Source organism: Tenrec ecaudatus, chromosome 16 (genome assembly GCF_050624435.1).
Source record: "Tenrec ecaudatus isolate mTenEca1 chromosome 16, mTenEca1.hap1, whole genome shotgun sequence".
Lineage (NCBI taxonomy): Eukaryota > Metazoa > Chordata > Mammalia > Afrosoricida > Tenrecidae > Tenrec > Tenrec ecaudatus.
The window spans coordinates 88,594,627-88,619,215 of NC_134545.1; the positions used below are offsets into that span (position 1 = coordinate 88,594,627).

Genomic DNA, 24,589 nt, shown 5'->3' on the forward strand with positions numbered 1-24,589 from the left:
TTTTGAGCCCGTTGTTGGAGCCATTGTGCCAATCCAGCTTGTCAAGGGACTTTCCTCTTTTGGGCTGGCTCGCTACTTCGACCAAGCATTAAGTATGGCACCTGAAGACTGGAAAATAGCTCGTGGGGCAGACTAATGTGAAACAATTATCCGTGGTTCATCTGCAGTTCACATTTACCTGGGTGTCCTATATTTTATTGGACTCAGAAGCTCTGTAATTATCACTCCCCTCCCCAGCTCGGCCCACCAGGCAGGACCTTCAAGCCCATGCCTTCGGGAAAGGGACTGTCCTAGGAGGTCATGAGGACAGCACAGCGAAGTGGAGAGCCATTGCATGACTCCCCATCCCTGTGCTGTGGCCTCTTGGGAAAGAGCCTGGGGCCGGGGAAGAAAAGGGGCGACCTCATGCCCTAGGGCTGTGGCCCTCAGTGTTGACCACACACCTGTCTGCTTACTGAGAATGCACACTCCCCCCCCCCCCTGAGTCCGAGGCTTGAGAATGGGACCCAGAAGCTTCTGGGCCCTCCTGTATACACCCTGAAGTTCATGAAGCCCAGTCGGCTAGATCCAGGAAAGTCGGCTGCTCTGTGGCCAGCTGGGCATCCGGGCCCCTCTCCCTCCCTGAGCACCTGCCCCATCACTCTTCCCAGGAAAGCTATTCAGTGTCACATAATGTAGCAGGAATTGTCCACGGATTTCCCTCTGCCAATAGGCTGCCTCCCCTGCTAGACCAGAAGTCCCACAAGGGCAGGGAGACCGGCTTAACCTAGAAGCCCCAGGTGGAGGCTCAGTTCTTGGCTGCTGGGTTTCCCTTCAGCCGCCCACATCTAACACGGCTGAAGTTGGCTGAGGAGGCTCCTGGCCTGGTTCATCAGCATTAACCCAAGGAGTCCCACCTTAGACTCAGGAGGTCTGGGATGTTTTAGAACTCTCCCCAGGTGGCTGTGGTCTAGCCGGTTCTCAGATGACCCTCTAGAGCCTGAGGGAGACAAAGGTCCTTGGCGAACGGAGACCACTTTAGGGTTCTTGAGTCTGGGAGTCTCCTTGGAACCAGAGAAGGGGTCGGGCCAGAGCAGCCCCAGAGATGGAGAGCCTTTATAGAAGCATGAGAAGCTGAACTGGTTTTCCCCAAGCATGCTACATCTTTCCCCACAAATGTTCTCTATTTTCCAAGAAGTAACCATTCTTAGCAATTTAAGACTGTATAAGGTTACTGATCTGTACAGATCATTGTATTTCCTTATTTTAAGAACACTTCCTAACATGAGCTTCTTGAAAGATCTTTCCACACATAATGATAGTCGGCCAGTTAAAACTTGATTTCTAGTTGGGTAATTAGAAGCACACGAATGTTTTTTACTTACTTTGAACAATAAAAATTCTTCTATACTAGTTGAGCAATAGCTCTTATATATAAACCTTCAACATGTCATTTTAGATCTATCTGTTTTCCCCTCCTCCCCAAACCCAGAGGTCCGGGGCTGTTCAGCATCTGCTGGTCAGCCGCGGTCAGCTGAAGCGCACACGGGAGATGAGCTTCCTGTTTGGACAGACTGCTTTCAACTCTTAACTCTCACTCATGTTTTAAGGTGGGAAATTCCCATGTCATATTTACCTTTCGGCCCTTGACTTCCCATGTCACCTGAAATCAGAAAGTGATGGAAACTGTGAGATGAGGTAAGAAGTTAAGAGTCAGCCCATCCGGAGCATCTTCAAAGAGACTAAGCGTGAAGAGATCATGGGGTGCGGTGCCCCCGGGCACCTCCTGGCACCTCTCTTGGAGGACTTCCCTGACAAAGTACCACCCGCCCCAGGAGAGTCTCCCTGTAGAGCCACCCCCCCAACCCTCCCAGCAGACTCGGGAAGAGGGTTCAGTTCCCCATCCTTCCTGAGCCCCAGGCTCCGAGGAGAGGTGTGCATGCAGCCAGGGCCCAGGTCAGTCAGCCCGTACCTTTAGGCCCGGGGCTCCCCAGGAGGTTTCCTGCAAGAGGAAGCAGGTCCCAAGTTAGTGTCCCTTCTGGGTCCCTCCCACAACACTCGAAGGGCCCCGGGCTGGGGGTGGGGTGGGGATGGGGCAGGATCAAGACCAGGATTTGGACGCAGATTCTGAACGGTTCCAATTGTGACACCTTGGTGTATTCCCCTCCCCAGGTCTCAGCTTTTCCCAGCGGTAAAATGGAGTCACATTATTGGTGCCCCCTCCCTCCCACGTAGGGTTCTTGCGAGGACGTAGGGAAGGGTGCCCTGACCCATGTGCCCCCCACACCCCACAGGGCCCATCGACTCAGAGAGCGTGGGCCCCTGACCCCTCTGCGCACTGACCGTTCTCTTGTTCCGTCTGCAGCCTGTTCCTCACGAATACCCAGAGCGCCTCCTGGCCGTGGCCGTCCAGTGTCCCGGTGCCCAGGCCTGTCCCTACCCCGGGCTCGACCCCCAGGAGGCGCTCCTTGCTGCTCCTCTCCAGCTTCTCCTCGAAATGTGTCATGCTGGCCTTGAGCATCTCCAGTTCGTCCACTCTGGCCTTCAGCTTCCGCACCTCCTCCGCTGCCACAGACAGACCCAGGGCCCCGTCACCCACCGGGGCCTGGGCCCGATGCCTCCCCGGAGCCCACTCCACGGGGTCAGGTGGGGAGTGCTGGGGCCAGGTGGCTCTTTCTGGCCCCTGGGACATCATGCTGGAGCAGCTACGCTGTGACAAGTGGTACTTCTAGTCCTAGGACAGTGGCAGAGCCTGGGAGGTGGGAGGCTGGCCTGGGAGTCAGTGTCCTCTGAGAGGGGTTACAAGCTCCTCCTCACTCCCCGGAGGGGGGCGGGTGAGGGTCCTCCAGAGACAGAAGGGTGCCTTCAAAAGGCATCCCTGGCTTAGTAACTGATGCTTAAAGCAGGTGGCTGCAGGCGAGAGTGCAGGCGTGGGCACCAGAATACAGCCCTGCATCCCCACTCTGCTACTAAGTGGTTGCGTGTCCCTGGCTAGGCACCTCACAGACCCTCAGTTGCTTCTTCTGGAGCATGGGCAGGCTGCACTGAGGGTCTGGGCCCTGGTGACACTTGGGACCGCCGCCTGACACCCTGTTCACGTACCCAGAGCGATGAGGCCGAAGAGCAGGCCCAGGAGGAGCAGCCAGGTGAGCAGCAGGCCCAGCAGCCACTTCCACCAGCTGCAGCAGGAGCCGCAGGGACACCAAGCAGGAGCTGCCCCCCACGGGCCTCCGGCCCCCGCGACCCCTCCGCCACCGCCTCCACCGCCTCCTCGGTCATAGCCGTGGATTTCTGTGGACGAGAGGGGAGGGGTGAGAACTCACTGCCTTCCACGCCCTGGCCTTGGCTGACTCCCTGGGCCTGAGGGCCTGCGCGTGGAGGTCTTGATCTTCCTGTGCTTCCATGAAGGGGTGATCGCAGGGCTGCTAAGACAGTCTCGGGCCTGGCTGGGCACCCCTCTCGGTTTCCATTTAGAAAATGAGATGATGGGTTGCCCCTCCGACAGGGTGGGCGTTGCATTAAATGGGATGAGTGGAAAGAAAGAGTAGAGGGTGTGGACCAGCGGTTCTCCACCTTCCTCAGGCTGCAGCAGCCCTTTCCTACAGTTCTTCATGTGGTGGTGACCCTCCCCCCAACCATAACATTATTTTCATTGCTACTTCATCACTGTCATTTTGCTACTGTCATGAATCGGGCAACCTCTGCGAAAGGGTCGTTGGAACCTCAATGGGGTCACGACCCCCAGGTTGAGATCTGCTGATGTAGAGCATACTTGGGACCCTGGTGCCATGGTAGGCTATGGGTTGCGCTACTAACCGCAAGGTCAGTAGTTTGAAGCCACCAGCCACTCCGAGAGAGAGAGATGAGGCTTTCGCGTCTGTAACGAGTTGCCATCTCAGAACCCCCCGGGGATAGTTCCACCCCGTCCTATGGGGTCTTGGTGAGTTGGCATCGACTCGATGGCCGTGGGCTTGGTTTTTGAGGGTTGGGGACCTACAGCATGAGCTTTAGAACTTTATTATTAGCGTGTGGGTCTGCCACAGTCCTCCAGGTGGGGTTAGACCCAGACCCAAAGGTCCATCTCTATGCCTCCGTTCACACAATTCTTTCTTTATAACCCCAAACCCAACCCATACCCACGGCCAGTGGGTTGACTCTGACTCCTAGCGACCCTCTGGGCCCAAAGAGAACTGCCTAGAAGGTTCCCAGGCTGTGCATCTGGACCACAGCAGCCTGCCACCTCTTTCCCCACACCTTGGTGAGGCTGGTAGATTTGGGCAGCTGATGTCTTGCTTAGCACCTAAGCACTTAACAAGTGCACACGGCGGGGGGTGGGGTGGGGAATGGGGTGGGCACCCGGCTTCTTGGAACCTAGGGTGCCTGGAGGTCCACTCAACACATCTCTATTGTACCGAACCCTGCGCCTGTGAAGCAAGGATTCCTTCACCCTCTCCTCCAGGCCCCTGTAATCCGCCTTCCGCCTGTCCATTTGCCTAGTCTAGACATTGCATGTCAGTGGGGCCCTGTCATATGGGTCTTGTGTCTGCACGTTTCACTCGGCGTAGTATTTTCAAAATTCATCCATGTCTTAGTGAGTGTTGGGGCTTCATATCTTGTTTTGAATGTATGTGTAAACCCCCAGTGTATGGATGTATAAGTCACAATTTGTCCGTCCATTCATTGGTTGATGGATATTTGGGTGGTTTCTGTTTTTTGACTCTTGGGAAGAAGGCAATGGACGTTGGCGTACCAGTGTTTGCTTGAGTCTCTGCTTTCCATTCATTTGGATGTTTGCCTACAAGTGGAATTGCTGGGTCATATGCTAATTCTGTAAACTCTTGGAGCATCATCATGAAGCCTGTGCTGAGTGGTTCTGTGAAGACACAGCTGGCTCATGTTGTGTTTCTCCTGTCTTCTTGGGAGACTCTGTGCTTAACAGAGTGCATGAGTGCCGAGCAGGGGCTAGAGGGCTGGGTATCATCATCTTCCAAGCTAAACCCACGTCTGTTCCCTGCCCTGCTCTCCACCGGGTCCCTCTAAGCCTTCAGTGACCCTCTCGAAGGAGGGAAGGCTCAATAGTGCAGAGTCCATGCTGGGGGGCTGTGATGGGTCCCAAGAACCCCGCTGGTTCCCTCACTGCCTCACCCGGCGTTCTCACCCACCTGCAGAAGTAGCCTTGCCCTTGGTGGATGCTGCCTTCAGGTCTCCTGGAAGCACAAACACAGAGAACCCACATTTTCTCGTGAGCGCCAAAACTGGAGGAGTTTCCAAGCCTGCCCTCCTGCTGATTTTAGTTTGGTTAGGTTAGGATGAGGGCACTTTGGGAAGTTCGTGGAAAAATGGAAAGAAAACATACTGGAAATTTTCCATGCACGTCTTGAAGTGCCCTCCGGGCACTTTGCAGAGCAACATGTATCAAAGTGACCTAACTATAACCCCCTCCCAGGGGAATAGACATCAGATAAGGGGTCAAGGGAGACATCAGACAGTGCAAGACATGGAAAATAATAATAATTGATAAATTATCAAGGTTCCATGAGTGAGGGAGGGAAGAGGAGGGACGGGGGAAAATGAGCTGATACCAAGGGCTCAAGTAGAAAGAAAATGTTTTGAGAATGATGATGGCAACAAATGTGCTTGACATAAGGGATGGATGTATGGATTGTGATAAGAGTTGTACAAGCCCCCAAGAAAATGACTAAAACAAAAACAAAAACAGATCTAACTCCAATCGCCCCCCCACCTCCTCAGAACTGCAGATGGTTGAATTGTGCAAGTCTTTAACAATGTTCTGTGACTTAACCCTTCCCCTCCTTCCTGCCCTCCCCATACGGATTCTAGAGAGCTCAGTGCCTGTGAGGAAATGCAGGTATTCAGGAAAGGATCCAGATATTTGTGGAGAAGGAAAAAACAAAAAAGCTAGGAAGTACTTTGCAAAGCATTCCCCTCTCCATTAGTTCTGAAAATGATGGGAGGATTAGTGAGATGGAAGCATTCCCCCCCCCCCCCCGCCCACACCCCCTGTAGATGATACACACATGCAAGGAAGACTCGTGTCTCAACAGTGTGCTAACATTCAGGCTCTGTGTCAGTAGGTCAGGGAGAGGGCTGAGAGTCTGCCCTCTAGCACGTGTTGCCGATGCTGTGTGCCCATGACCGTGCTGAGTGTGAAGGTCTCAGGGGACAAGCGTGTGGGCTGTGGGTTGGCTGAAGGTGGGATGGACGGCTCTCCGCTTTGTTCTTACCATTCACTTCAGACTTCAGGTAGGTGTCAGCACTGTAGGGGGCTTGCTTTTCTTTTTTCAGGGTGTCCTCTGAAAATGAAGCTGTGCACAAAGCCGATGAGGATCCAGTCTCTTCTCCCTGTGCCCCAGCCCTGCCCCTACCCTCCTGCTTCGAGAGGTTGAGGTGAACCAGGCAGGTAGAGGGTTCCGTTCACCTGAAGTTCACCTGCCCTCCCTGGAGTGAGGGTAGGATACTTGCTGTGGCCCAGAGGCCCCGTGGGGACCCTTAGCCGGAGGTTTCCTGCCATCCGTAGTTGAGGCAGATCTGGGGACACCCTCCTTGGGCAGGCATTTCCCCCAGGAATGGGATGACTGGGGTTTTCTTAGGACAAGGGCAGTCACAACATTGCTAGGACACCCAGGTTCTTATCTAGCTGCCCTCCATCTGCAGTCCAGTCCTGGGGGACCTTACTTGAAGTGATGGTCGCCGGGGAGGCGGTGAAGACCTTCCCGCTGTCCTTGGTCATGATCAGCAGCTCCATCTCCTTCTTGGGAGGCACGTTGTCTTTCTCCAAGATCAGGAACTTACAGTCCTGGTGCAGAATCTCCTCCTTCTGGACAGCGGTGGTGCTGGCTGCAGAGGAGAGGAAGGAGTGAGGCGGTGGAAGGGTGGGGGTGGGGGGGGATGAGCAGAAGAGGAGGAAGAAGGATGAGATGGGTGTGGGAGAGGGGAAGGGGAGAGCTCGGCTCCTGCTATCACCCAAAGTGCTCCCCATGACAGTTCTTGGGGACCAGGGGCATGCCTCCCCTGCTTGGCTGGACCTGGCTGTCGGCTACACTTCCAAGGGCTGGACACTGGTCTCGGGGGCTGCTGCCAAACAGAGCTTTGCAGCCTCTTTAGCAAGATCTGTCTTTTACTAACGTGGCAGATTCACTACAGCTCTCAACTGCTACCTGCTCAGTGAAGCTTTTCCTGCCCTCCCAGCTCCTCCACGCCCTCCTGTCTCTCTCACATCACTTCGTGCCTGCCCCCCAAACCACCAATCATTTTCTGTAATTATCTTGCATGTGGATTTGTTGACTCCCATAGCCTCTGCCTGCCCTCCCAGGAATTGTTAGCTTGGCAAAGGCAGGAATCTAGCTTGTCTTGTTCATGACTTCCACCCCCACCCCGACCCCCACCCCTCTGTCTGTCTGCTAAAGAGCAGGTACTCAGCCAACAGTTTTGGAAAGAAAGAAAGAGTGGAATGGAGCCCGAGAGGATCAGAGCAACCAAGCAAACAGCCCACGATGAGGTTGGGAGCCCAGCGAGAGAGTCAAGTCTACAGCAAGAAAACCAGGCTCCTGGCCGCTCTTGGGAGGAGGTGCCTGCCACAGGAGCAGGTACCATTCAAGGATGGGGACCCTTCTAGGCAGGTGTGGAGGGTGGTGCTCCCCGCCCCTGGGACAGGAAGGCCAGGGTCCCAGGGCCCATGGACTGTCTTCTTGGCTTGCTCCTGGAAACATCTGAGAGCCTCTTGGAGTGCGTTGTATTTGCAGACCTCAGACCACGAGGGACCCGTGCCTCCCATATGCCCATGCCCGAGGCTGGGCAACTCTGCCACGTGACACACTCACCTGCAGAGGTGGATGTGCCCGAGCTCACAACAGCAGGACTCTGGGGCATGTTCTTCTTGATACCGTACCCTGCAAGACAGGAACCTACTAAGCTCTGCCTACCGGGAGGGTTGGGGTGGGGCATGCAGCTAGAAACAGCTGGACCAGCCCTGGCAGAGAGGTGGCCTTTCCAGCTGAGAAGAAGATGATGAAATCGACCCCCTCCAGCAGGTGGGCAGAGAGGAAGTTTTCGAATGAACCTTCTTTGGCACAATCCTCCCCATCCTTCCTAGGTTCCCCTACTTACTTGGCCTACTTCTCCTTTTAAGAAAAAAAGCAAAATCAGCACTCCCTTGGCAATGAAAAGCTTGTACTATATCCGGGATAAAGTACAGGTATCTGTTTCTGCAGCTGCCCTGGATTGCTCCTGTCCCGTTTTCCCCCAGCGCGCACGTGCCTGCACGCACACACACACACACACACACACACACACACACACACACACACTGTGCTATCGCCCACTTTGGCACACACAGTTCCAGACCCTCACCCATCTCCTTTCCTTCTAAACTCCTACGGTTCTTGCTACCTGCTGTGCACACGGTGTCACTCAATGTGCACCGTCTTACACCCAAGGGGATGGCAGTTTCCACTCAGGATGCACCTGTAGACCTTTCTACTGGGTGTCCGAGTCTGTAATCGTGTCAGGGACAGAGCATCGGGTCTTTTGTTCTCTCTATGGAGTGGCGGGCAGACTTGAACTGCTGACCTTTGGGTGAGCAGCAGAGGGTGTAATCACTAGGCCAGCAGGGCTCCCTGGATGGTCTCACTGGACCCTCTCAGGGGCAAGCACGTTGGGGGCAAAGGCGGAGTCTCACTTCTCTTCTGAATTGTGCCCGCCCACCCCAGGGGCGTGGCCTGGGAGTTGTACCATAAAGTCAGCCAGTCACTGACTGTCAGGGACAATGACAGCATTGTCCAGGACAGAAGTGACCTGAGGAGACCACCAGCTCCATCAATTTGACCTTGAGAGAGCGAGGCGTAGGTACCATAGAAAGTTTAGCCTCCCCACTGCATTGATGAAGGCTGGCTCATCTAGATGGGAGGAAAAGGTGGTAGGGGTGGGAGGGAATAATCTGGCCCCTCGAATTCAGTGGCTAGAAAGGGATCTTGTGAGTTATAGCTGTCAAGGGATGCTGCTCCTCTGTCCCAAAGCCCTAACTCCAGGCTACTGACCTGTGGCAGTGGTAGCTGTGCCATGGGACAAGGTGGTTGAACTGGGGGCCAGGTTGTTCTGCATGCCAAACACTGTGAAAGGAATCGAGGAGGGATGAATACAGGGTCCAGCGCAGAGGGGAGGCCCCTCAAGGCAGTCTCTCCCCAAATCCCAAGCCACTTCCCTGAGAAATGCCGCTGTATCTGGAAGCTGTGAAATGTGCTCAGTACCTGAGACCCTTCATGTCTTAGTCGTCTATCTATCTATCTATCTGTCTATCTATCTATCTATCTATCTATCTATCTATCTATCTATCTATCTATCTATCTATCTTTGAAAGTCCTCACCTCTATACTCCAGGTCAAGAGAAATGACTCAGGGTTCTGTACATGGGGAGTTAGAGCCACACCACTTGATAGCAGGAGTTTGCACAGGGTTCTAACAGAAAATGCCTAATGCATTGCTCTCTCGGGCCTTTCAGTTCTGTTTCCCAGCATGCCCAGAAGATGAAGGTGTGAGCACAGGGGAAGCATGGAAGCCAGGTCTCTGAGCTCCCTTGCTTTCCCATCTCCCCAGTGCCTTTCCTTGAGGTACTATAAAGGCTGCCTATGACCAAGGGCAGGATCGGTGTTGCCTGCTCTCTAGATGCACCCCATGGCTTTCCTTGGGTGTGAAGGGAGAGCAGGCACCTTCCTGGGCAGAAAGGACGACTTCACTACACCCTTTCCTCAAAAGGAGAGAGTCTCCTCTTTTTCAAAAAGCCATCAGCTTTGAAAAGACACCTCTCCATGGGTGGGTAGGGGGTACTGACCTGAGGAGCAGGTGCTGAGGCCTGGGGGCAGCGTGGGCGAGCAGGATGCAATGTTATTTGGAACTCCAAACACTGCAGGAGAGGAGGCAAGCTGGTGAGAGAGAGAAAGAGACAGAGGGAGAGGGAGAGAGAGAGAGAGAGAGAGAGAGAGAGAGAGAGAGAGAGAGAGAGAGAGAGAGAGAGAGAGAGAGAGAGAGACCCTGAACAGGGACAGACCCAGACACAATGGGAGACCCAGGGCAGACTGATGCCACAGTTGCGTTGTTCTAGGTTGGTACATCTCTCGTCTTGGGATCAATGTAGTCGTTTCCTTGGCCACGGAGATCACAATGTGAACCATGGTGAACTTGGGGTGGTAGCCCGAGAGGCAAGACCTCAAGTGCAGACTCAAGGCCGGTGGGGGCTGCCAAAGGCTCTTGCTTCTCAGTGCCCACATTTTGCAGGATGGTGCCTGCAGCCTGGAGGCGTAAAGCCCTCTGTTCAAGGGTACACAGCGAATCTGTGTGCAGGGAGACTTGGTTTCCTGCCTTTGCTTTCCATGTGTTTTCCATGGCATCTCCACACGCACACCCCTGCCCCCAACACACACTGTGCTCTGCTACATAGTCCTTTGTCTTGGGGAGCTACCTGCGGAAATACCTGAGCGATCGGATTGCATTGAAATTCCAGTGGGATTTCTGGGACAGAACTCACCGGGTTCCAGGGTCAAGGTGCTGCGGGCTCGGGGGAGGGAGGGGTGCGTGCTGTCACATACCTGATCCTGAAGAGTAGGCATTGGTGTTGAGGAGCGAGGAGCTCTGCGTGGTCATGTTGTTGTAGGTGCCCAAAGAGGACCCCGCGGGCAGGGTGGAGGACCACACATGGGAGGGAAGGTTGGCGTCCAGGATGGTTGCATCGTAGGTCCCCGACACTGCAAACAGACACACACACACCCCAATGACAGGAAAACCAACATTGGTCTCAACACGCAGAGAACCGATGTGTCCCAGTTTTCTGGGACTTTCCTGAGTGTCTGCCTGAATCTCAGAGCCGGTGAAGACTTCATCTCTTGAGTTCGAACTTCTTATTGGCTCCTGATGAGATTTGAGGGAGCCAGATTTTACTATGGGGCCCTTCTTTTTCTCTTTCCGAGACTTTCGCCCCACCTCCATGGGGCGCTGCTGCCACCTCTGCGCTTACTGGAACACACTGCTGCTTTTCCGCCTTCCAAGATGCTGAAGAGCGCTTCCCTTAGGCCAGTGAAGGAGACCCCAGAAAGGAAATTCATCCAGCAGAATTCTAGGCCCTGAGGCCAATGCCAAGTGCATGCCCTGCCCTTGATTCTGAGGCCACAGCTGGATGGCACCTTACTGTTCCTATGCGCCAGTCAGACACAAGGGGCAATGTGCGCCCAGGAGGGCGTTTCTATACTAACGCAGCCATGCAGGCTAGCAAGTGCCCCGAGATTTTTATTTTATACTGAAAACAAACAAAAGGCCACCAACTTGACCCACGATGTTAGCAGTGAATGAGAAGACAACTTGAGATCCTAGCAAACCTGGCTTCCCCCTTTGCCCCCCTTCAAGGAACTCCCTGATTTACCTGCTTGCCCCCCTCAGAGCCCACCTTGCTATCCCTGTGCCGCCCAACCCTCATCCCACTCGACTCCTATCACTGGTTAACGGATCATCTTCAGAGACTTCCATCCCCAGGAGGCCAACGGCTGTGTCCATCTCGTTTGCTGCTTTTCCTCAGTGCTTGGTGCTCAGCAAAGATGTCACTGTTGTTGCCAGGGGCCATTGAGTCGGGTCCGCAAAGGACCTGCCCAGTCCTGCACCAGCCTCACAATCATGCCCGCGCCCGAACCCACTGGCACAGTCACTGTGTCAAACCACCTCGTTGACGGCCTTTCTCTTTTCTGCTGCCCGTCCGCTCTGTAGCCAAGAGTGGGTGGGCCACAGATAGCTGTTGACTGACTGACGGAATAGAAACACTACACCTGTCACGCTTCAGTCAGGGTACCTGGTCAACACAGTCTATGGTCCAGAATCTCTAGGACAGAGAGCACGACAGTGTGCCGGAGGGATGGTTGACCAGAGAGACGAAGAAGGGGACAGCCATATTTCCAAGTTTTGCGACGTGTCCGCCATGACTTGAGAAGCTACCAGGGGATGGTTCAGCCTTCGCCCCTGCTCCGTTCCCTCCCTGGCAGGCCTGCTCTGGTGGCCTTACCTGACTGTGAGCTGGCTGTCACGGTTTTGGTCTCCACAGTGCCCTTCTTGGGGATGGGGAGTGTGTTGGAGCAGGTCCGTACGGGGCTGGTGCTGGCCGATCGGCTCCCCTTGAGCAAGCGCTTAACATCGTCCAATTCAGTCCCTGTCAGAGAAGTCCCAAATGTTCCCACGAGGCCCAGGATTCCAGCCTGAGCCCACCTGCAGATTTATGGCCTTGCGAGTATCAGGGAGGACGGCATCTGTTGGACACCCTGGGACACCTTATCATTTTCATATTTTGCCAATTTATAGCACTTAGCAGCCCGGCACTTTGTAATATTAATGGTCTCATAAAATGGGCCTCTCATAAAAAAGTCCAGGGTCCTTGGGAGATAGTTAACTCCTCATTAGCTCCCGTCAGACCGCACCAGGGCGATTCTGTGGTGGGACGACACTGTCACCCTGCGCAGAAAGATGGGGGAGGTGGAGATGTAGAACGTGGCCAGGTAAATCACCTGGTCCCTTGAAACAAATGGTTCAGCGAAAGCGTCACCTTCAAGCACAGGGCATCTGAGGAGGAGGCTCCCCGACCTTGAGTGCCTGGATGTGCCAGAAGGAATTTGTGACCCATGATTCCCATGCATTACGCTGCTTTTACTCGATTTAAGTTCAAGTGGATCTGGTCAGGGTTATGTGCAGCCAGGGAAGCTGCGGGAGCTAGTTCCCACAGCAGGGCCGACTTGAGAGGAAAGACTCATGGTGCAGGGGCAGCTCACATGAAGGGGAGTAGACACATCTGTTGACGGCACACACTGAGCAAGATCTCCCCTCTCCCCGCTCCAAGCACTCCTCCACTTCCAAAGCCTGGAAGGACTCAGGTGTAAGCAGCAGACCTGGGGGGCCAGCTCCCAGGCCCCAGGACAAGGACCCTCCTGCTCCTGCAGCTGCCTTACCCAACTCTTCCTGCAACTAGGCTTCCCCCCTCAAAGTCTGGCTCATTTAACAATGCTGTTAAAGAACTTCCCAGAAGAACGGGGGTCTGGCGCATTTATGTAATGCTCAGAGACTGGGGAATTCCTGACATTGCAGTCAACGTTCAAACCCTTTATGTTTAGGACACAGCTACTCATGTGCTGGCTTCTGACTTTTCTCTGATTGGCTCTGTTTTATCAGGTCCCCTCCTGCCCCACTCCCTTCAGCCACATCGGACTGCTCCCGGCTCCTTGGCTGTCTCATGCTGGTTCTGAACCCAACTCTGCTCTGCCAGTCATCCCTCAGGTGGCCTTTGGACCGCTCCACCGTGCTCCCACCCCCCGCTGAGCTGACATGGGTCAAAGGACCCTGGCGCTTCATTTGCGGTCTGCCAACTGCTAGCCACCGGCAGGGACTCGGGCTCACAGCATCAGCACGGGGTCTGGCTCACAGAAGGTCCGTAGGGAGTGTTCTATGGTGGGGTGCAGTGTGTGTGTTTGCATATAGAGAGAGCTTTAACCTTCAGACCCCGGGGCTCCTGGGTCCCTTTCCTTCAGTAGGATAGTGACCACTTACATCGGGTAGATGGGGACGCACTCTGCAGTCGGACCCGGATTTCACTCTCTGTATAAGGGAAGAGTCAGAAAAGACAGTGAAGGAAGGCATCTAGGTCACGGCCCAACACTGAGCTCTGAGACCCCTGCCCTGGGAACAGAGCCCCCCCATGTGTGCCCAGAAAGAGTACTGCTTAAAAAAAGCACCGTTCCTGCCACCCAGCCTGCCAGCCACACCTCTCAGCCTCAAGGAGACCTTCTCAGGAGATCGCAGGCTGGGCAAGGAGACTCCATGCCAACCAGTGGGGACCACCTCCTCGCCCATCCCTATTTCTCCCTTGCCAGAGCGAGTTTCTCTCTGGCCCCCTGGCCTCTTAGACGCTGGAGAGGGGTCTGAAATCTGGCGGGTTTATTTAGCCATCATGGACTTGTCAGAAATGGGAAGGGCAGGGAGTTAGTTGGTCATTTAAGGCTGTTAGTTAGCTTTACATGGATGATCTGCATCCTCAGAATTGTGGTCCAAAGCGGCGGCTGTCCATTATGTGCCGACTTTCAGGTTACTGGTGACAAGGAAGCCTGGGATGGTCATTGTGGAATCCCCTGAGTGCTTCAGCACAACTTAACATGCTCCTCACCACCCTCTCCCCAGTTTATCAGGGGAAGGTTTTCCCGGGACTGTATTTCTTGGCTTTGTCCTCAGTCCTGGGCAGATGGGGGCAATTGCAAAACTGTTGCGTGTCTCTTGGAATAGCTTAAAAGATAAAAGGTGGTTTTTGTTTGTTTGCTTGAAACCAAGAGGAAATACACATGGGTAAACCTCTAGTGACTCACCTCAAAGACCAGGGACCTAAATGCCCTGCTATCACGCAGAGTGCATCGGAAAGTGAATTATTGCCGATGCAAGCACTGGGCACTTTCTCATTTGATCTCGCTCTTAAACTGGTTCAAGTTTTTAATGTTTTCTGCTTTCTTTTCAATTGAGCCTTTTCTCTGTTTTACTCTGCTACTGTTGTTAGTTTTTCTTGTATATGAAATCCAGACTAGGTAAATCTATAGAGACAGCCATTGGATTAGTGATTTGGAGATGGCAGGGGATGTTAGGAGGGCCTGGGGGAGCTAACGACAAAGAGCACAAGAAAGAAGAAAGTGATCTGAGATTGATTGTGGTGATGGTTGTAGAACGCTTCTTAGCAACGACTTGCTGAATGAGCGAAGTAAGCCCAGAGGCTGAACTCACCTCGAGTTTGGCTGCGCCCTCTGGTTGAGGAAGATGCTGAGAAACAATAAACAGGAAGTTATCTCAGGCCTACGTAAGCGGCGGCGTGCTGAACACTGTTGGCCCCGAGTGGGGTGGTGGTGTTTTCACAGTATGTTTATATCCAGGTAGTACTCTCCGTGTGTATATTCAGAAGGGCACTTAATAAGTGATGAGCATGTCAAGAGTTAAGGACCCTTTGGTTCAGGCACCTTTTGTGGGAGCATGATCCACCTGGATCGGCTGAATCCATGGATCAAGTGGATCCAAAAGACTGCTGAATCGTTCCCTTCAATTATGTTTTGGTCTGACTGCCTTGGTTGTCCCATTATATGCAAATAAGTGAATACAATGACAATCAGTGTCCATTCCATAGCCACATCACTAGCTCACAGCCACAATGAGATCCTAGACCATAACCCAAGGATTTCAAGGCCAAGTGTGGACATGTTATAGGATTTCACGAGGTATAAAATGTGCCCCTTTGATGCCGGGTTGCAAACTGCTTCAGCCCGGGTTCAGTGATGGGTGAAGAAGGGACATGGGAAGGGACTGATATTTTTTAAAATATGGGAGAACTGGAAGACTATCTGGTCAGGGGAAAACCATGGGGCACAGTCCTGCTGCCCTCTGGGAACACAAGGGCGTCAGGCACAGAGACGGCGGCCCCACTGGCTGCGCTCCACAGCCCTGGCCACGCCACGCAGGGGGTGCTCGACACCTCATCTGAAAGTCTCTTCCATGGCCCTTCATTGGCCATGAGATGGAACTGGGTCAAGGGGGTCCAGAGCTCTGCTTTGAAGGCAGCTATGACTCAAGCCCGAGAGGTTTGGCGTGTGTGTGATCCCACACCCGCTGGGGGTGGGGTGGGGGGTGGGGACTCTGATTACCCTGGAGGCCCCACAAGTCTGAAGGAGCTTCAGAAAGTTTGTGAGAAAATGAATTTAAAAGACAAGGGTATTTTCCCACGAGTGTTCTGAAGCGCCCACCCCTTGTATTGCTTGGCCGTAGGAGCGTGTCTGTCCTCGTCTGAACTTTGTCTACAGAACTTGTCGGTTTGTTAGTGTCAAGAGCGATGACGGCAAGTTCATGTGGCGGACCGTCTTCTCAGATCCCGCAGATCAGGAACAATGGAGACAGTGCAGCAAGGGGTCACGCTCTCTTTGAAGATTCCATTTGACCCCTAGGCTTTTCCCCCTCGGCCTCGTTTGGCCGTTTCTTCAGAAAGGAGGGGGAGGGTAAGATAAGATATAATAATTATTTATAAACTATCAAGGGATCAGGGGTGGGATCGGGGAGGGAGTGGCAGGGGGGGGGGAAAGGGAAACCGAGCTGATTCCAGGAACCCAAGTGGAAGGTGAATTATGAGAGTGACGAGTGCAACGAATGTATAAGGGTGCTTTGCTCAATTGATGTATGTACAGACTGTGATAAGAGCCTTATGAGCCCCAATAAAAAGATTTAAAAAAAGAAAGAAAGCAGGGGGAGGACATACCGAATTCCTTCCGGGAGTACTCCGGGGAAGAGTTGCCACTGGAACTCCCTGCAGAGAGGAGGAAAGGCCGGTCAAGAGGGACCTTCAGGGCCCGAGGGCCTCTGAGAGGCCGGGCAGTGTCTGCTTACCTCTCGCTCAGCGGCCATAGCCCTCGATGTTTCAGGAGGGAACGGAGGGCCTGGCAGCAGGTGTCTCAAATGAACCAGGTGCAGGATTTAAAAGGACTGACCCCTTTGGATTTGTTCATCACGTCACTTGGGTCACTAGCCCGTTTTGGCGAGGACAGGGTACACACCCAGGAGAGCCGCGCTTGCTTCCTCTCTCCTTTCCTCCCTTCTCTCGTCCTCCACTGCCTTTGGCCTGTACGAGAGCTGTAGGGCTGTCGGGAAAGTGTTGGACAGCCGACCACCGGGTCAGTGGTTCAAATACACCAGCCAATCCTTAGGGAAAAGCTGGAGTTGCCTGTTCCTGTGTCAGTTTCCCAGAGTGGGAGATGTCACTCCCTGGGGGGTGCTGGAAGGATATGGGGTGGGAGGGGCTGTAAAAGCAGTGTCTTCCAACAGAAAAGTGGGTGAAGGGAGATGTCGGACGGTGTAAGACATGACCAAAAAATAATTTATAAATTCTCAAGGGTTCATGGGGGGGGAGGGGGCAGAATGAGGAGCTGATACCAAGGGCTCAAGTAGAAAGCAAATGTTTTGAGAAGGATGAGGGCAACAAATGTACAAATGTGCTCGACACAATGGATGGATGTATGGATTGTGATAAGAGTGTATGAGCCCCCAATAAAATGATTTTAAAAAGGAGCAGTGTCTTCACTTTATAGGGTATAGTACAAAAGGTTTCCGTCGCCAGGGGGGCACTGAGTAGTTGTTTTTTTTTTTCTGCAAAGGGAGTGGTAGGTCAAATGATTTTGGGAACCTATGATTGAGAGCCTCAGAAACCCTCTCTAGGCTCTGTATGAGTGGAATCGATGCCATGACAGTGTGTGGGAGGTGCAGGTGACTTGTTCCATCATATAAATGTTCGTGGATGTCCCTGGCCTTGTGATGCTGGTCCTGGATGGGGACCCTGTTAAAGGGAAGGCCAAGCCCCCAATGAGGCCACACCATCAGAAAGCACTGTGGTGGCCCTGTATGGCCAGTGACACCTTGTCTGGATCTTAGGCTCCAAACACCCTTGGGCAGCTCTCCTCCTGAAACAAGGAGAGCAGTGGGTTTTTTGTTTTGCTTTGTTTTAAGATTCTTCTCAAAAAAACAAACTCGCTGCCCTTGAGTCAGTTCTGACTCATAGTGACCCTATAGGACAGGATAGAGCTAGTCCGAGAATCCAGCACATACTCATCTCTGCTCACGAGTAAACTCTGCTTACCACCTGGCTTGTTGATTTTCTCTCTGAAGGTGCTCCGGCCGATTCCTGGGACTCCTGTGATTGTAGCCACAGAACCCAGACATCTTTCCCAGACTGCTCCTTCCTGACTTCCTCTGCCGACTTCAGGAAAAACGATGCTGGTCTCCCCTCGCCCATCACTCCCTCTACTCTCTGGCTTTTCTCTCCTTTCCCCAGTGTGTCTTTCTTTGCTTCCTTCTGCCTTTTGTTTGATGTTCTTGTCCTTGGCCAATGCCACCACCTTGCTGATCTCTGCGAAACTAAGTGCACATCTTGGTCCTCCCCGTGTCACTACCTGCTTGTTATCTCCCCACACATGCTGTGCAGGATGAAATAAGGAACTCATCCGAGTGGAAGCCCCTGTTTCGGTTGCTGACACCACCACGAGCTCAGCGGCCTGTGTTTAAAACTTCAGGGGAATTACTGGCTCAATTTCCTCCTTTCCCCCCAGTTTAATCAGTTGGCAAACCTGTGAATTCCACATAAGCATACTACCTTCAGTTCCTCCTTTCTCCTCCCGCTCAACCACTTTATCCCAGCCAAATGTTCTCTCTCTTGTGCTGTTTCAGAGTGCCTTCTACCTTGGCACCCATGTTTGATCTCTTTCCTATCAGTCCATCCTGCCATGCTTCTGGAATTCCAGACATGCACCTCACATATAATCCATTCTTTTGCTCCTGTTACATAGAGAAGAAAGTCTGAACATAATCTAGCATTTAATCGGAGCCCCTCCATCCCTCTTCACATAAGCACCAGCTGCTGCTCCTTGTTCAAGCCCTTCCTGTCCTTGTTCGCACTGCTGCATCCTGAGCCTGAAGTGCCTCATCGCGCCCACCTGGGTGTCAAAATCCTGCACATCATGACAGTTCAACTCAAACATCACCTCCTCCAGAGAGTCTTCCCTGATTTTCTCAGCTAAAAATAGCACCCCCCTGCTATTTTGCATTGTAATCTTGATCACCTTGGCTTGTCTATCAGACGATAGGTGTCTTGAAGACATGATCCAAGACTGATTCCTTTAAACGTCCATTGAGGCATTCCACATAGTGGAACATTCAATGCAGCAGGTAGCTGAATGATGGGTAGCCGAGTCCATGAGAGAGATGAAGGAGGAGTGGAGAGAAAGGTAAGGGGGCAGGCCCAGGTGGGCACAGCTGGCCCATATTTGAAACAGCCCAGGAGGGGTCAGGTTGCTTGGGAAGAAAAGGAGTCTGCTAAGGTGTGTGGGGCTGATACCTTCGTATGCTGCATGGCGGGTGACATTCGTTCTCCTCTCAAAGGTTGAGCCTGGTGAATTGGGCAGAGTCGAGGCAGGTGACCGAGCCCTCCTGTAACTGGAGGTGGAGGCATTGCCTCTGGTGCTGCCACCTACAAGCGGGAAGAAGTGTCATCCACCTTGCTTGTACTGCGCCAGAGAGGAAGCAAACGAGCGCTGACATCCAGGTGCACGTGCGAGCTGCCCAGGACTCAACAAGGGCCCTATCGAAAGGGCCAGGGGAGGTCAGGAGAGGACGATGGAAAGGACCGGTGTTTCCATGACTGCTCAGACGTGGAAAGGTAGTATCATTGCTACTGCCCCACCGGAGCAGACCACTGAATGGCGGGGACATCTTCGTGCACCAGGGGACTGCACAGGGGACTGCACAGGGTGCTGCTTAAGGACCCACCGGCATTGCATTGTGGAGGGCTGTTTGGATGGACTCGATTTTCCCCAGCTGTAGAAGTGCTTCTTCACAGTAAGTGTAAGTGATCTTTGGGCTAATTCTGCCACTTGTATGTCTTGGGTCTTCTTTCTTTCTTTATTTTTTAAAATGACATCAGGGATTGTGTGTCTGTGTTTGTGCATGGGGTTTCCCTGAGTTAGTCGCTTTGTTTTGGGTGAGTTTGAAAACCACCATGACAGAATGTGTTGCCGGGGGGGTGTCTGGGCCTGTGCAGGATGCTTGCCCCGGGTCCACTGGCACAGGGTAGGCTGGCTTGTCACCATTTTCCCCTGGACATAACCTAATCATTAAGTTAATGTTGTTTGAATTGCCACCTGCTCTGTTGGGTTGGCTTCAAGAGAGCGATTCAGCGAGGACAGAGTCAACTCTCCATGAAGCCTGCTTAACGCGTGACTGTGATTTCTATTGGCGACCTAAAGGAAACTGATCACATTTCAAGTCACCTTCAAAGGCTGGAGGGTCACAAGCTCCGTGGGTCGTTCTTGTTTGGGGCATTGGCGATGGAGGAGAGCATTGTCCCTTTCCTCACTGTCCCGGACTCCCTACGGCCTTTGCGGGACTTTTCCGTCTCCCTGGCCACAGTCCCTTTCACCAAGGACACTTACTTGAGTTTAGGTAGCCACTGCTGCCATGGGTCAGGCTTTGCTTCTCCAGCCGAGCCCCTCCGCCGAGAGAGCCTGTTTTGGAATAGCCATTGCTGGTCCCCCCTTCTGCAGAAACAGGGAGCAAGTGGCAAGTTGCGGGCAGAGTCAGCCCTCCTTGTCCTCCAGCGTATGGAAGCTTAGTCTCCCTTCACTTCCCACCAAGGACACTTCCCCTGGGGCATTTTATTTATTTATTTTTGTATCCCCCAAGATGCAAGCTGCCCAGCCCTGCCTTTGTTTGCTTGTTTGTTTGTAATGTCGAAAGTGAAGACTCAGAATCTTTAAAGTCTTCTGGCTGGAGCACAGCTAAGCTGCTCATCAACCCTCGAACCTGAACCCACTGCGTCCCAGTCAGTTCAAACCCATCTCTCAAACCACACTCACTGCTTTACAGCGATGTGATGTGAGAGGACAGAGTAGAACTGCCTCTGGGGGCTTCCAAGGCTGTCATTCCTGACAGGGGTAGAAAGCCTTGTTCTTCTCCTTTGGAGCAGCTGGTGCTTTTGAACTGCCGACCTTGTGGTTAGCAGCCCCTTGCCTAACCCGCACTGCCACCTGAAGAGGCTCATTAGAAAGTTCAATGATTACAAAAGGCAGCTGATGGGTGAAAAATTCCTTGGGGCTAGGACCTGGCCTGAGCTGGCTTTTTTTTCCCTTTCAAATGCCTGGTGAGTGCTGTAGCTACAGCTTGAGAGAGGGATGGGTGGGAGGCAGCTTGGGGTTCCTGATGTTCTATCTGGCAGCCCGTCTACTCTCACCACCTGCTTATAGTTGGGCTTCCACTGCCACCTTCAAGGCAGACCTCTCTGGGAGGAGTTTAGGGGTCAGATCTCTGTAGTACACAATCCGATCCCTTCAACCTCAGGACCGTCTTGGAAAACGCAGACTCGTCTGGTGACTCTCTGCCCCTCCCTCTGCTCATTCTCAAGTTGGATAAGGTTTCGAATATTTTGGTGTCCAGAACAGACAAGTCTATAGAAGCAGAATGTGATTTGTGATTTCCAAGAGGAGAGGGGAGAGATAGGGGGACTGGAGAGGAGCTGCTAATTGTTGTGAGTTTTCTTGGTGTGATGGTTGCCTAACTCGATCAACATGCTACAACTCACTTATTTGTAGATTTGACTCAGGTGTATATTATAGTATATAAGTTATAACTCAATCACTCACTCACTGACATGGAAACATGCACTGACCCTCCTATAGGACAGAGTAGAAGACCCCATAGGTTTCCAAGACTGTAACTCTTTCTGGGAGTAGAAAGCCCCATCTTTCTCCATTGTATCTCAGTAGCGCTATTAAAAAAAAGATTTCAGATATTTCAAATTTGCTCACTGGGCAGTGAACTCCACGGAGGAAGCGAGATGTGTGGAGTCCTTCCCACGTGATTTACCGAGAAAGGGGAACGTCACTTAGACAGCCACTTACTTGGTGGTAAGGATGTAAGTCTTGTAGTTACGGATTCAGTGATAACTAGAAAAAGAAAGAAACCAAACAGGTGACACGTTACGTAACGTACTGAGATCCCTGTGTCTTGAGAAGGCCTACTATCTGTCACGAGCTAAGACTTGCTATTACACAGACATAGTTTCTGTATCCTGTGCCTTAAGGTATGTGCTGGGACCCACTTTATGTAGACATTTGTGCAATAGCAATGGGTTCTAATGCCCCTGAAGATAAGTGTACATCTCTTTAGATTTAGAACCCAAAATGGAGCATCTTGGCTTGGTGCCAACTGTCTTCGCCCCATCACTGTATCCAGTCCCATTCGCCCTTGTTGGAACTTCTCGGTTCCCCTGCACCGCTTCTTCCACATGGTCTCACCGCCCGTCTGGGATCAACACATGTAAGACTGTTTGATCTCTGTGTTCTTCTCTATTATAAAATCGTAAGGGTCACCCGGAGAGTGGAGAAGTGTTTCAGGGCGTGTGAGGAGGCTAGGAAAGTCACGCTTGATGCTCAGCAAGACCAATACCAGCTGGACATCAAACACAGACTTGAAGAAACAATTTGTTTCACCTCCAAAATGGAGTTTTTTCTACACTCTGGGTAATGGGGGGGTTTCTATGGAGACCAAACATGCATCAAGTATTTTAAAATTACGACTTTTCTTGCCTTCCCGAGTCTGAAAGAGCAGGGGGAGGTGGGTAGATTCCCAAAGTTATCAGGGGGGCCAACTTAGCACTTTCACTTTGACCATCACCACCTCCACCAACCACCACCACCACCACCACCACCACCACCACCACCACCACCACCTCTTTGTTGGAGATAATGGAGCATTTATTTAGCCGTTGTTACTGGTCTTTCCAAGTAGATGTGTGTGTGTGTTCCCATGTGTATATGTATGTGTGAGGGGCACACACAGACACACACTCGGCTGTTGATAGAGATGGTGGGAGTCAATGGTACAGGATCATTTCAGGCCACTGTCAGCTGTGCTGCTTGCAGTCGCTCCATCGCACACTGGTGCACCGCCCACCTTTCTCCCCATCTCGTTCCCCTGGTGCATTTGGGGGTTCTGGCAAGAACACGAGGTATGCACACGGCAGAAGTAGCCCTCATTCCACAAAAGACAATGGTTTCTTAGACAAAAGCGGTAGCTTGCTTTGATGAATAGTCCTGTGCTTTGACTCAACCTCCCATTGCATGGACCGTTGGGAGCCTCTGACACATAAAAATAAATTATTTCCTAATTGAAAGTCCCCAGTCTGTGGAGCCAGAATTTTTTATTGGCGATAGCTGAAAGTCACAGGATAAGTAAAGCAAGTTCTCTGACTTAGAATTGCTTGGAGGGGAGTTTCAACACACCTGAATTTATCATTTGGACAGTTTCACAAAAGCCATGTATCTGTTTTCAATTTTCTGTGTGGGTTTGGATTATGACACTGGTGTTCTTTCAACCTTGGAGTCACTGGGATAGGATACTTTTGGATTTCCATTGTCCTAAAGCCTCAAGTAAGGAGATGGTGACATAAACCACGGTAAAGTCACTCAATAGGACATTAAACTGTCCTTCAACATACTGTGTTTGAAAACAATCCATTAAGATGCCAACTTGGGACTCCAGGACGGATGCTCCCTTCAGGACCAGTGGTGAGAGTGGCGATACAGGGAGGGTGGAGGAAGGGGGGCGTGTAAAAAGGGAGAACCAATTATAGGGATCTACATATAACCTCCTCCCTGGGGGACGAACAACAGAAAAGCAGGTGAAGGGAGATATTGGACAGTGTAAGATATGACAAATAATAATAATTTATAAATTATCAAGGTTTCAGGAGGGAGGGGTTGCGGGGAGGGAGGGGGTAAAATGAGGAGCTGTTGCCAGGGGGTTATGTGGAGAGCCGATGTTTGAGAATGATAAGGGCAATGAATGTACACTTGTGTTTACACAATTGATGTAGGTTTGGATTGTGATAAGAGATTGTGATAAGCCCCTAATAAAATGATTTAAAAAAAGATGCCAACTCAGTTCTATCTTCTCAGAAAAAGTAAGACAGGTTCTGATGGCAGAGTATTAAAGGGAAAATCCCAACAATCCAGCTTCAGGGAGTGAAGAGTCCGCTTAGCGCAGTGGGTCTCCACCTTCCTCAGCCGCGACCCTTTCATACAGGTCCTCATGTCATGGTGACCCCCAACCACAAAATGATTTTCGTTTCTACTTCATTACTGTCATTTTGCTATTGTTATGAATCAGGGGGGCGACCCCTGTGAAGGGGTCATTCGACCCCCAAAGAGGTTGAGAACTACTGGCTTAGAAAGACATTGAAAAGCGATATTGTGGGTGACTTATTTGCTTGGTTTCAGATAACGAAACAACTTCGAATATAAAAAACAAATCTGATGCTCTTACTTCTTTCGGTGACTTCAGTGCCATCTCGTTTGTTTTTCTTGGTTACATCCATATCATAGTCACCTGCGGGAAAAACCCGGGAGCCATGAGCAGCCATGTCACCCACCACCTCAAAACACTCGCTGCCATTGAATCGATTCGGACTCGGAGCGGCCCCTAGGACGGGGCGCAATGACCCGGTCTTCTTCCCAGCAGCTGCTGATTTCAAGCTGCTCCCCTTGCAGTTAGCAGCCCGACCTGTAACCCGCTCTTACCAGCGGGGCTCCTTGCCCCCCTACCATAGTTTATCATCGGTATGCATCCCTACTGCTTAAGACAAGGCTCGGAGCCTTGATTTCTAGAGTTGAGCCATACCGATTTCTTGTCATCCGTTGTACTAGAGAATAATTAAATTCTCATACCTTGGATTCCATTCTTGGTACTACCAACCAGCCACTGCCATTGAGTTGGCTCTGACTCATGGCGACCCTACGGGCAGGGTAGAACTGCCTTTGGTTTCTGAGACGGTAACTTTTGACAGGAGTAGAGAGCCTCATCTTTTTCCTGAGCAGCCACTGGTGGTTTCAAACCGCTGACCTTGCGTTTGGCAGCCCAACCAACGCATAATCAACTCTGCCCTCAGGGCTTCTTTTTCATGGTGGAGGGATCCAGATAAAATTGAGCAGACCGCCCCTGTGGAGACCCCAAG

General features: G+C 52.1%; 1 protein-coding gene across 1 annotated transcript in view; it reads right to left on the bottom strand.

Moving 5' to 3' along the window:
- Positions 1-23,953, bottom strand: part of COL17A1 (collagen type XVII alpha 1 chain) — a 46,039-nt gene extending 22,086 nt beyond the window's left edge. The window contains exons 1-19 of the mRNA XM_075533459.1: positions 23,902-23,953; positions 21,477-21,521; positions 20,013-20,117; positions 18,920-19,051; positions 16,295-16,342; positions 14,782-14,817; positions 13,567-13,614; positions 12,038-12,181; positions 10,581-10,736; positions 9,827-9,898; positions 9,036-9,107; positions 7,821-7,889; positions 6,676-6,837; positions 6,225-6,305; positions 5,142-5,186; positions 3,082-3,270; positions 2,323-2,544; positions 1,952-1,981; positions 1,616-1,642 (exon numbers count right to left, since the gene is read on the bottom strand). Coding sequence (XP_075389574.1) covers positions 1,616-1,642; positions 1,952-1,981; positions 2,323-2,544; positions 3,082-3,270; positions 5,142-5,186; positions 6,225-6,305; positions 6,676-6,837; positions 7,821-7,889; positions 9,036-9,107; positions 9,827-9,898; positions 10,581-10,736; positions 12,038-12,181; positions 13,567-13,614; positions 14,782-14,817; positions 16,295-16,342; positions 18,920-19,051; positions 20,013-20,117; positions 21,477-21,521; positions 23,902-23,953 — 1,735 coding nt within the window. The remainder of the gene's footprint in view (positions 1-1,615; positions 1,643-1,951; positions 1,982-2,322; positions 2,545-3,081; positions 3,271-5,141; positions 5,187-6,224; positions 6,306-6,675; positions 6,838-7,820; positions 7,890-9,035; positions 9,108-9,826; positions 9,899-10,580; positions 10,737-12,037; positions 12,182-13,566; positions 13,615-14,781; positions 14,818-16,294; positions 16,343-18,919; positions 19,052-20,012; positions 20,118-21,476; positions 21,522-23,901) is intronic.
- Positions 23,954-24,589: the final 636 nt, after the last annotated feature.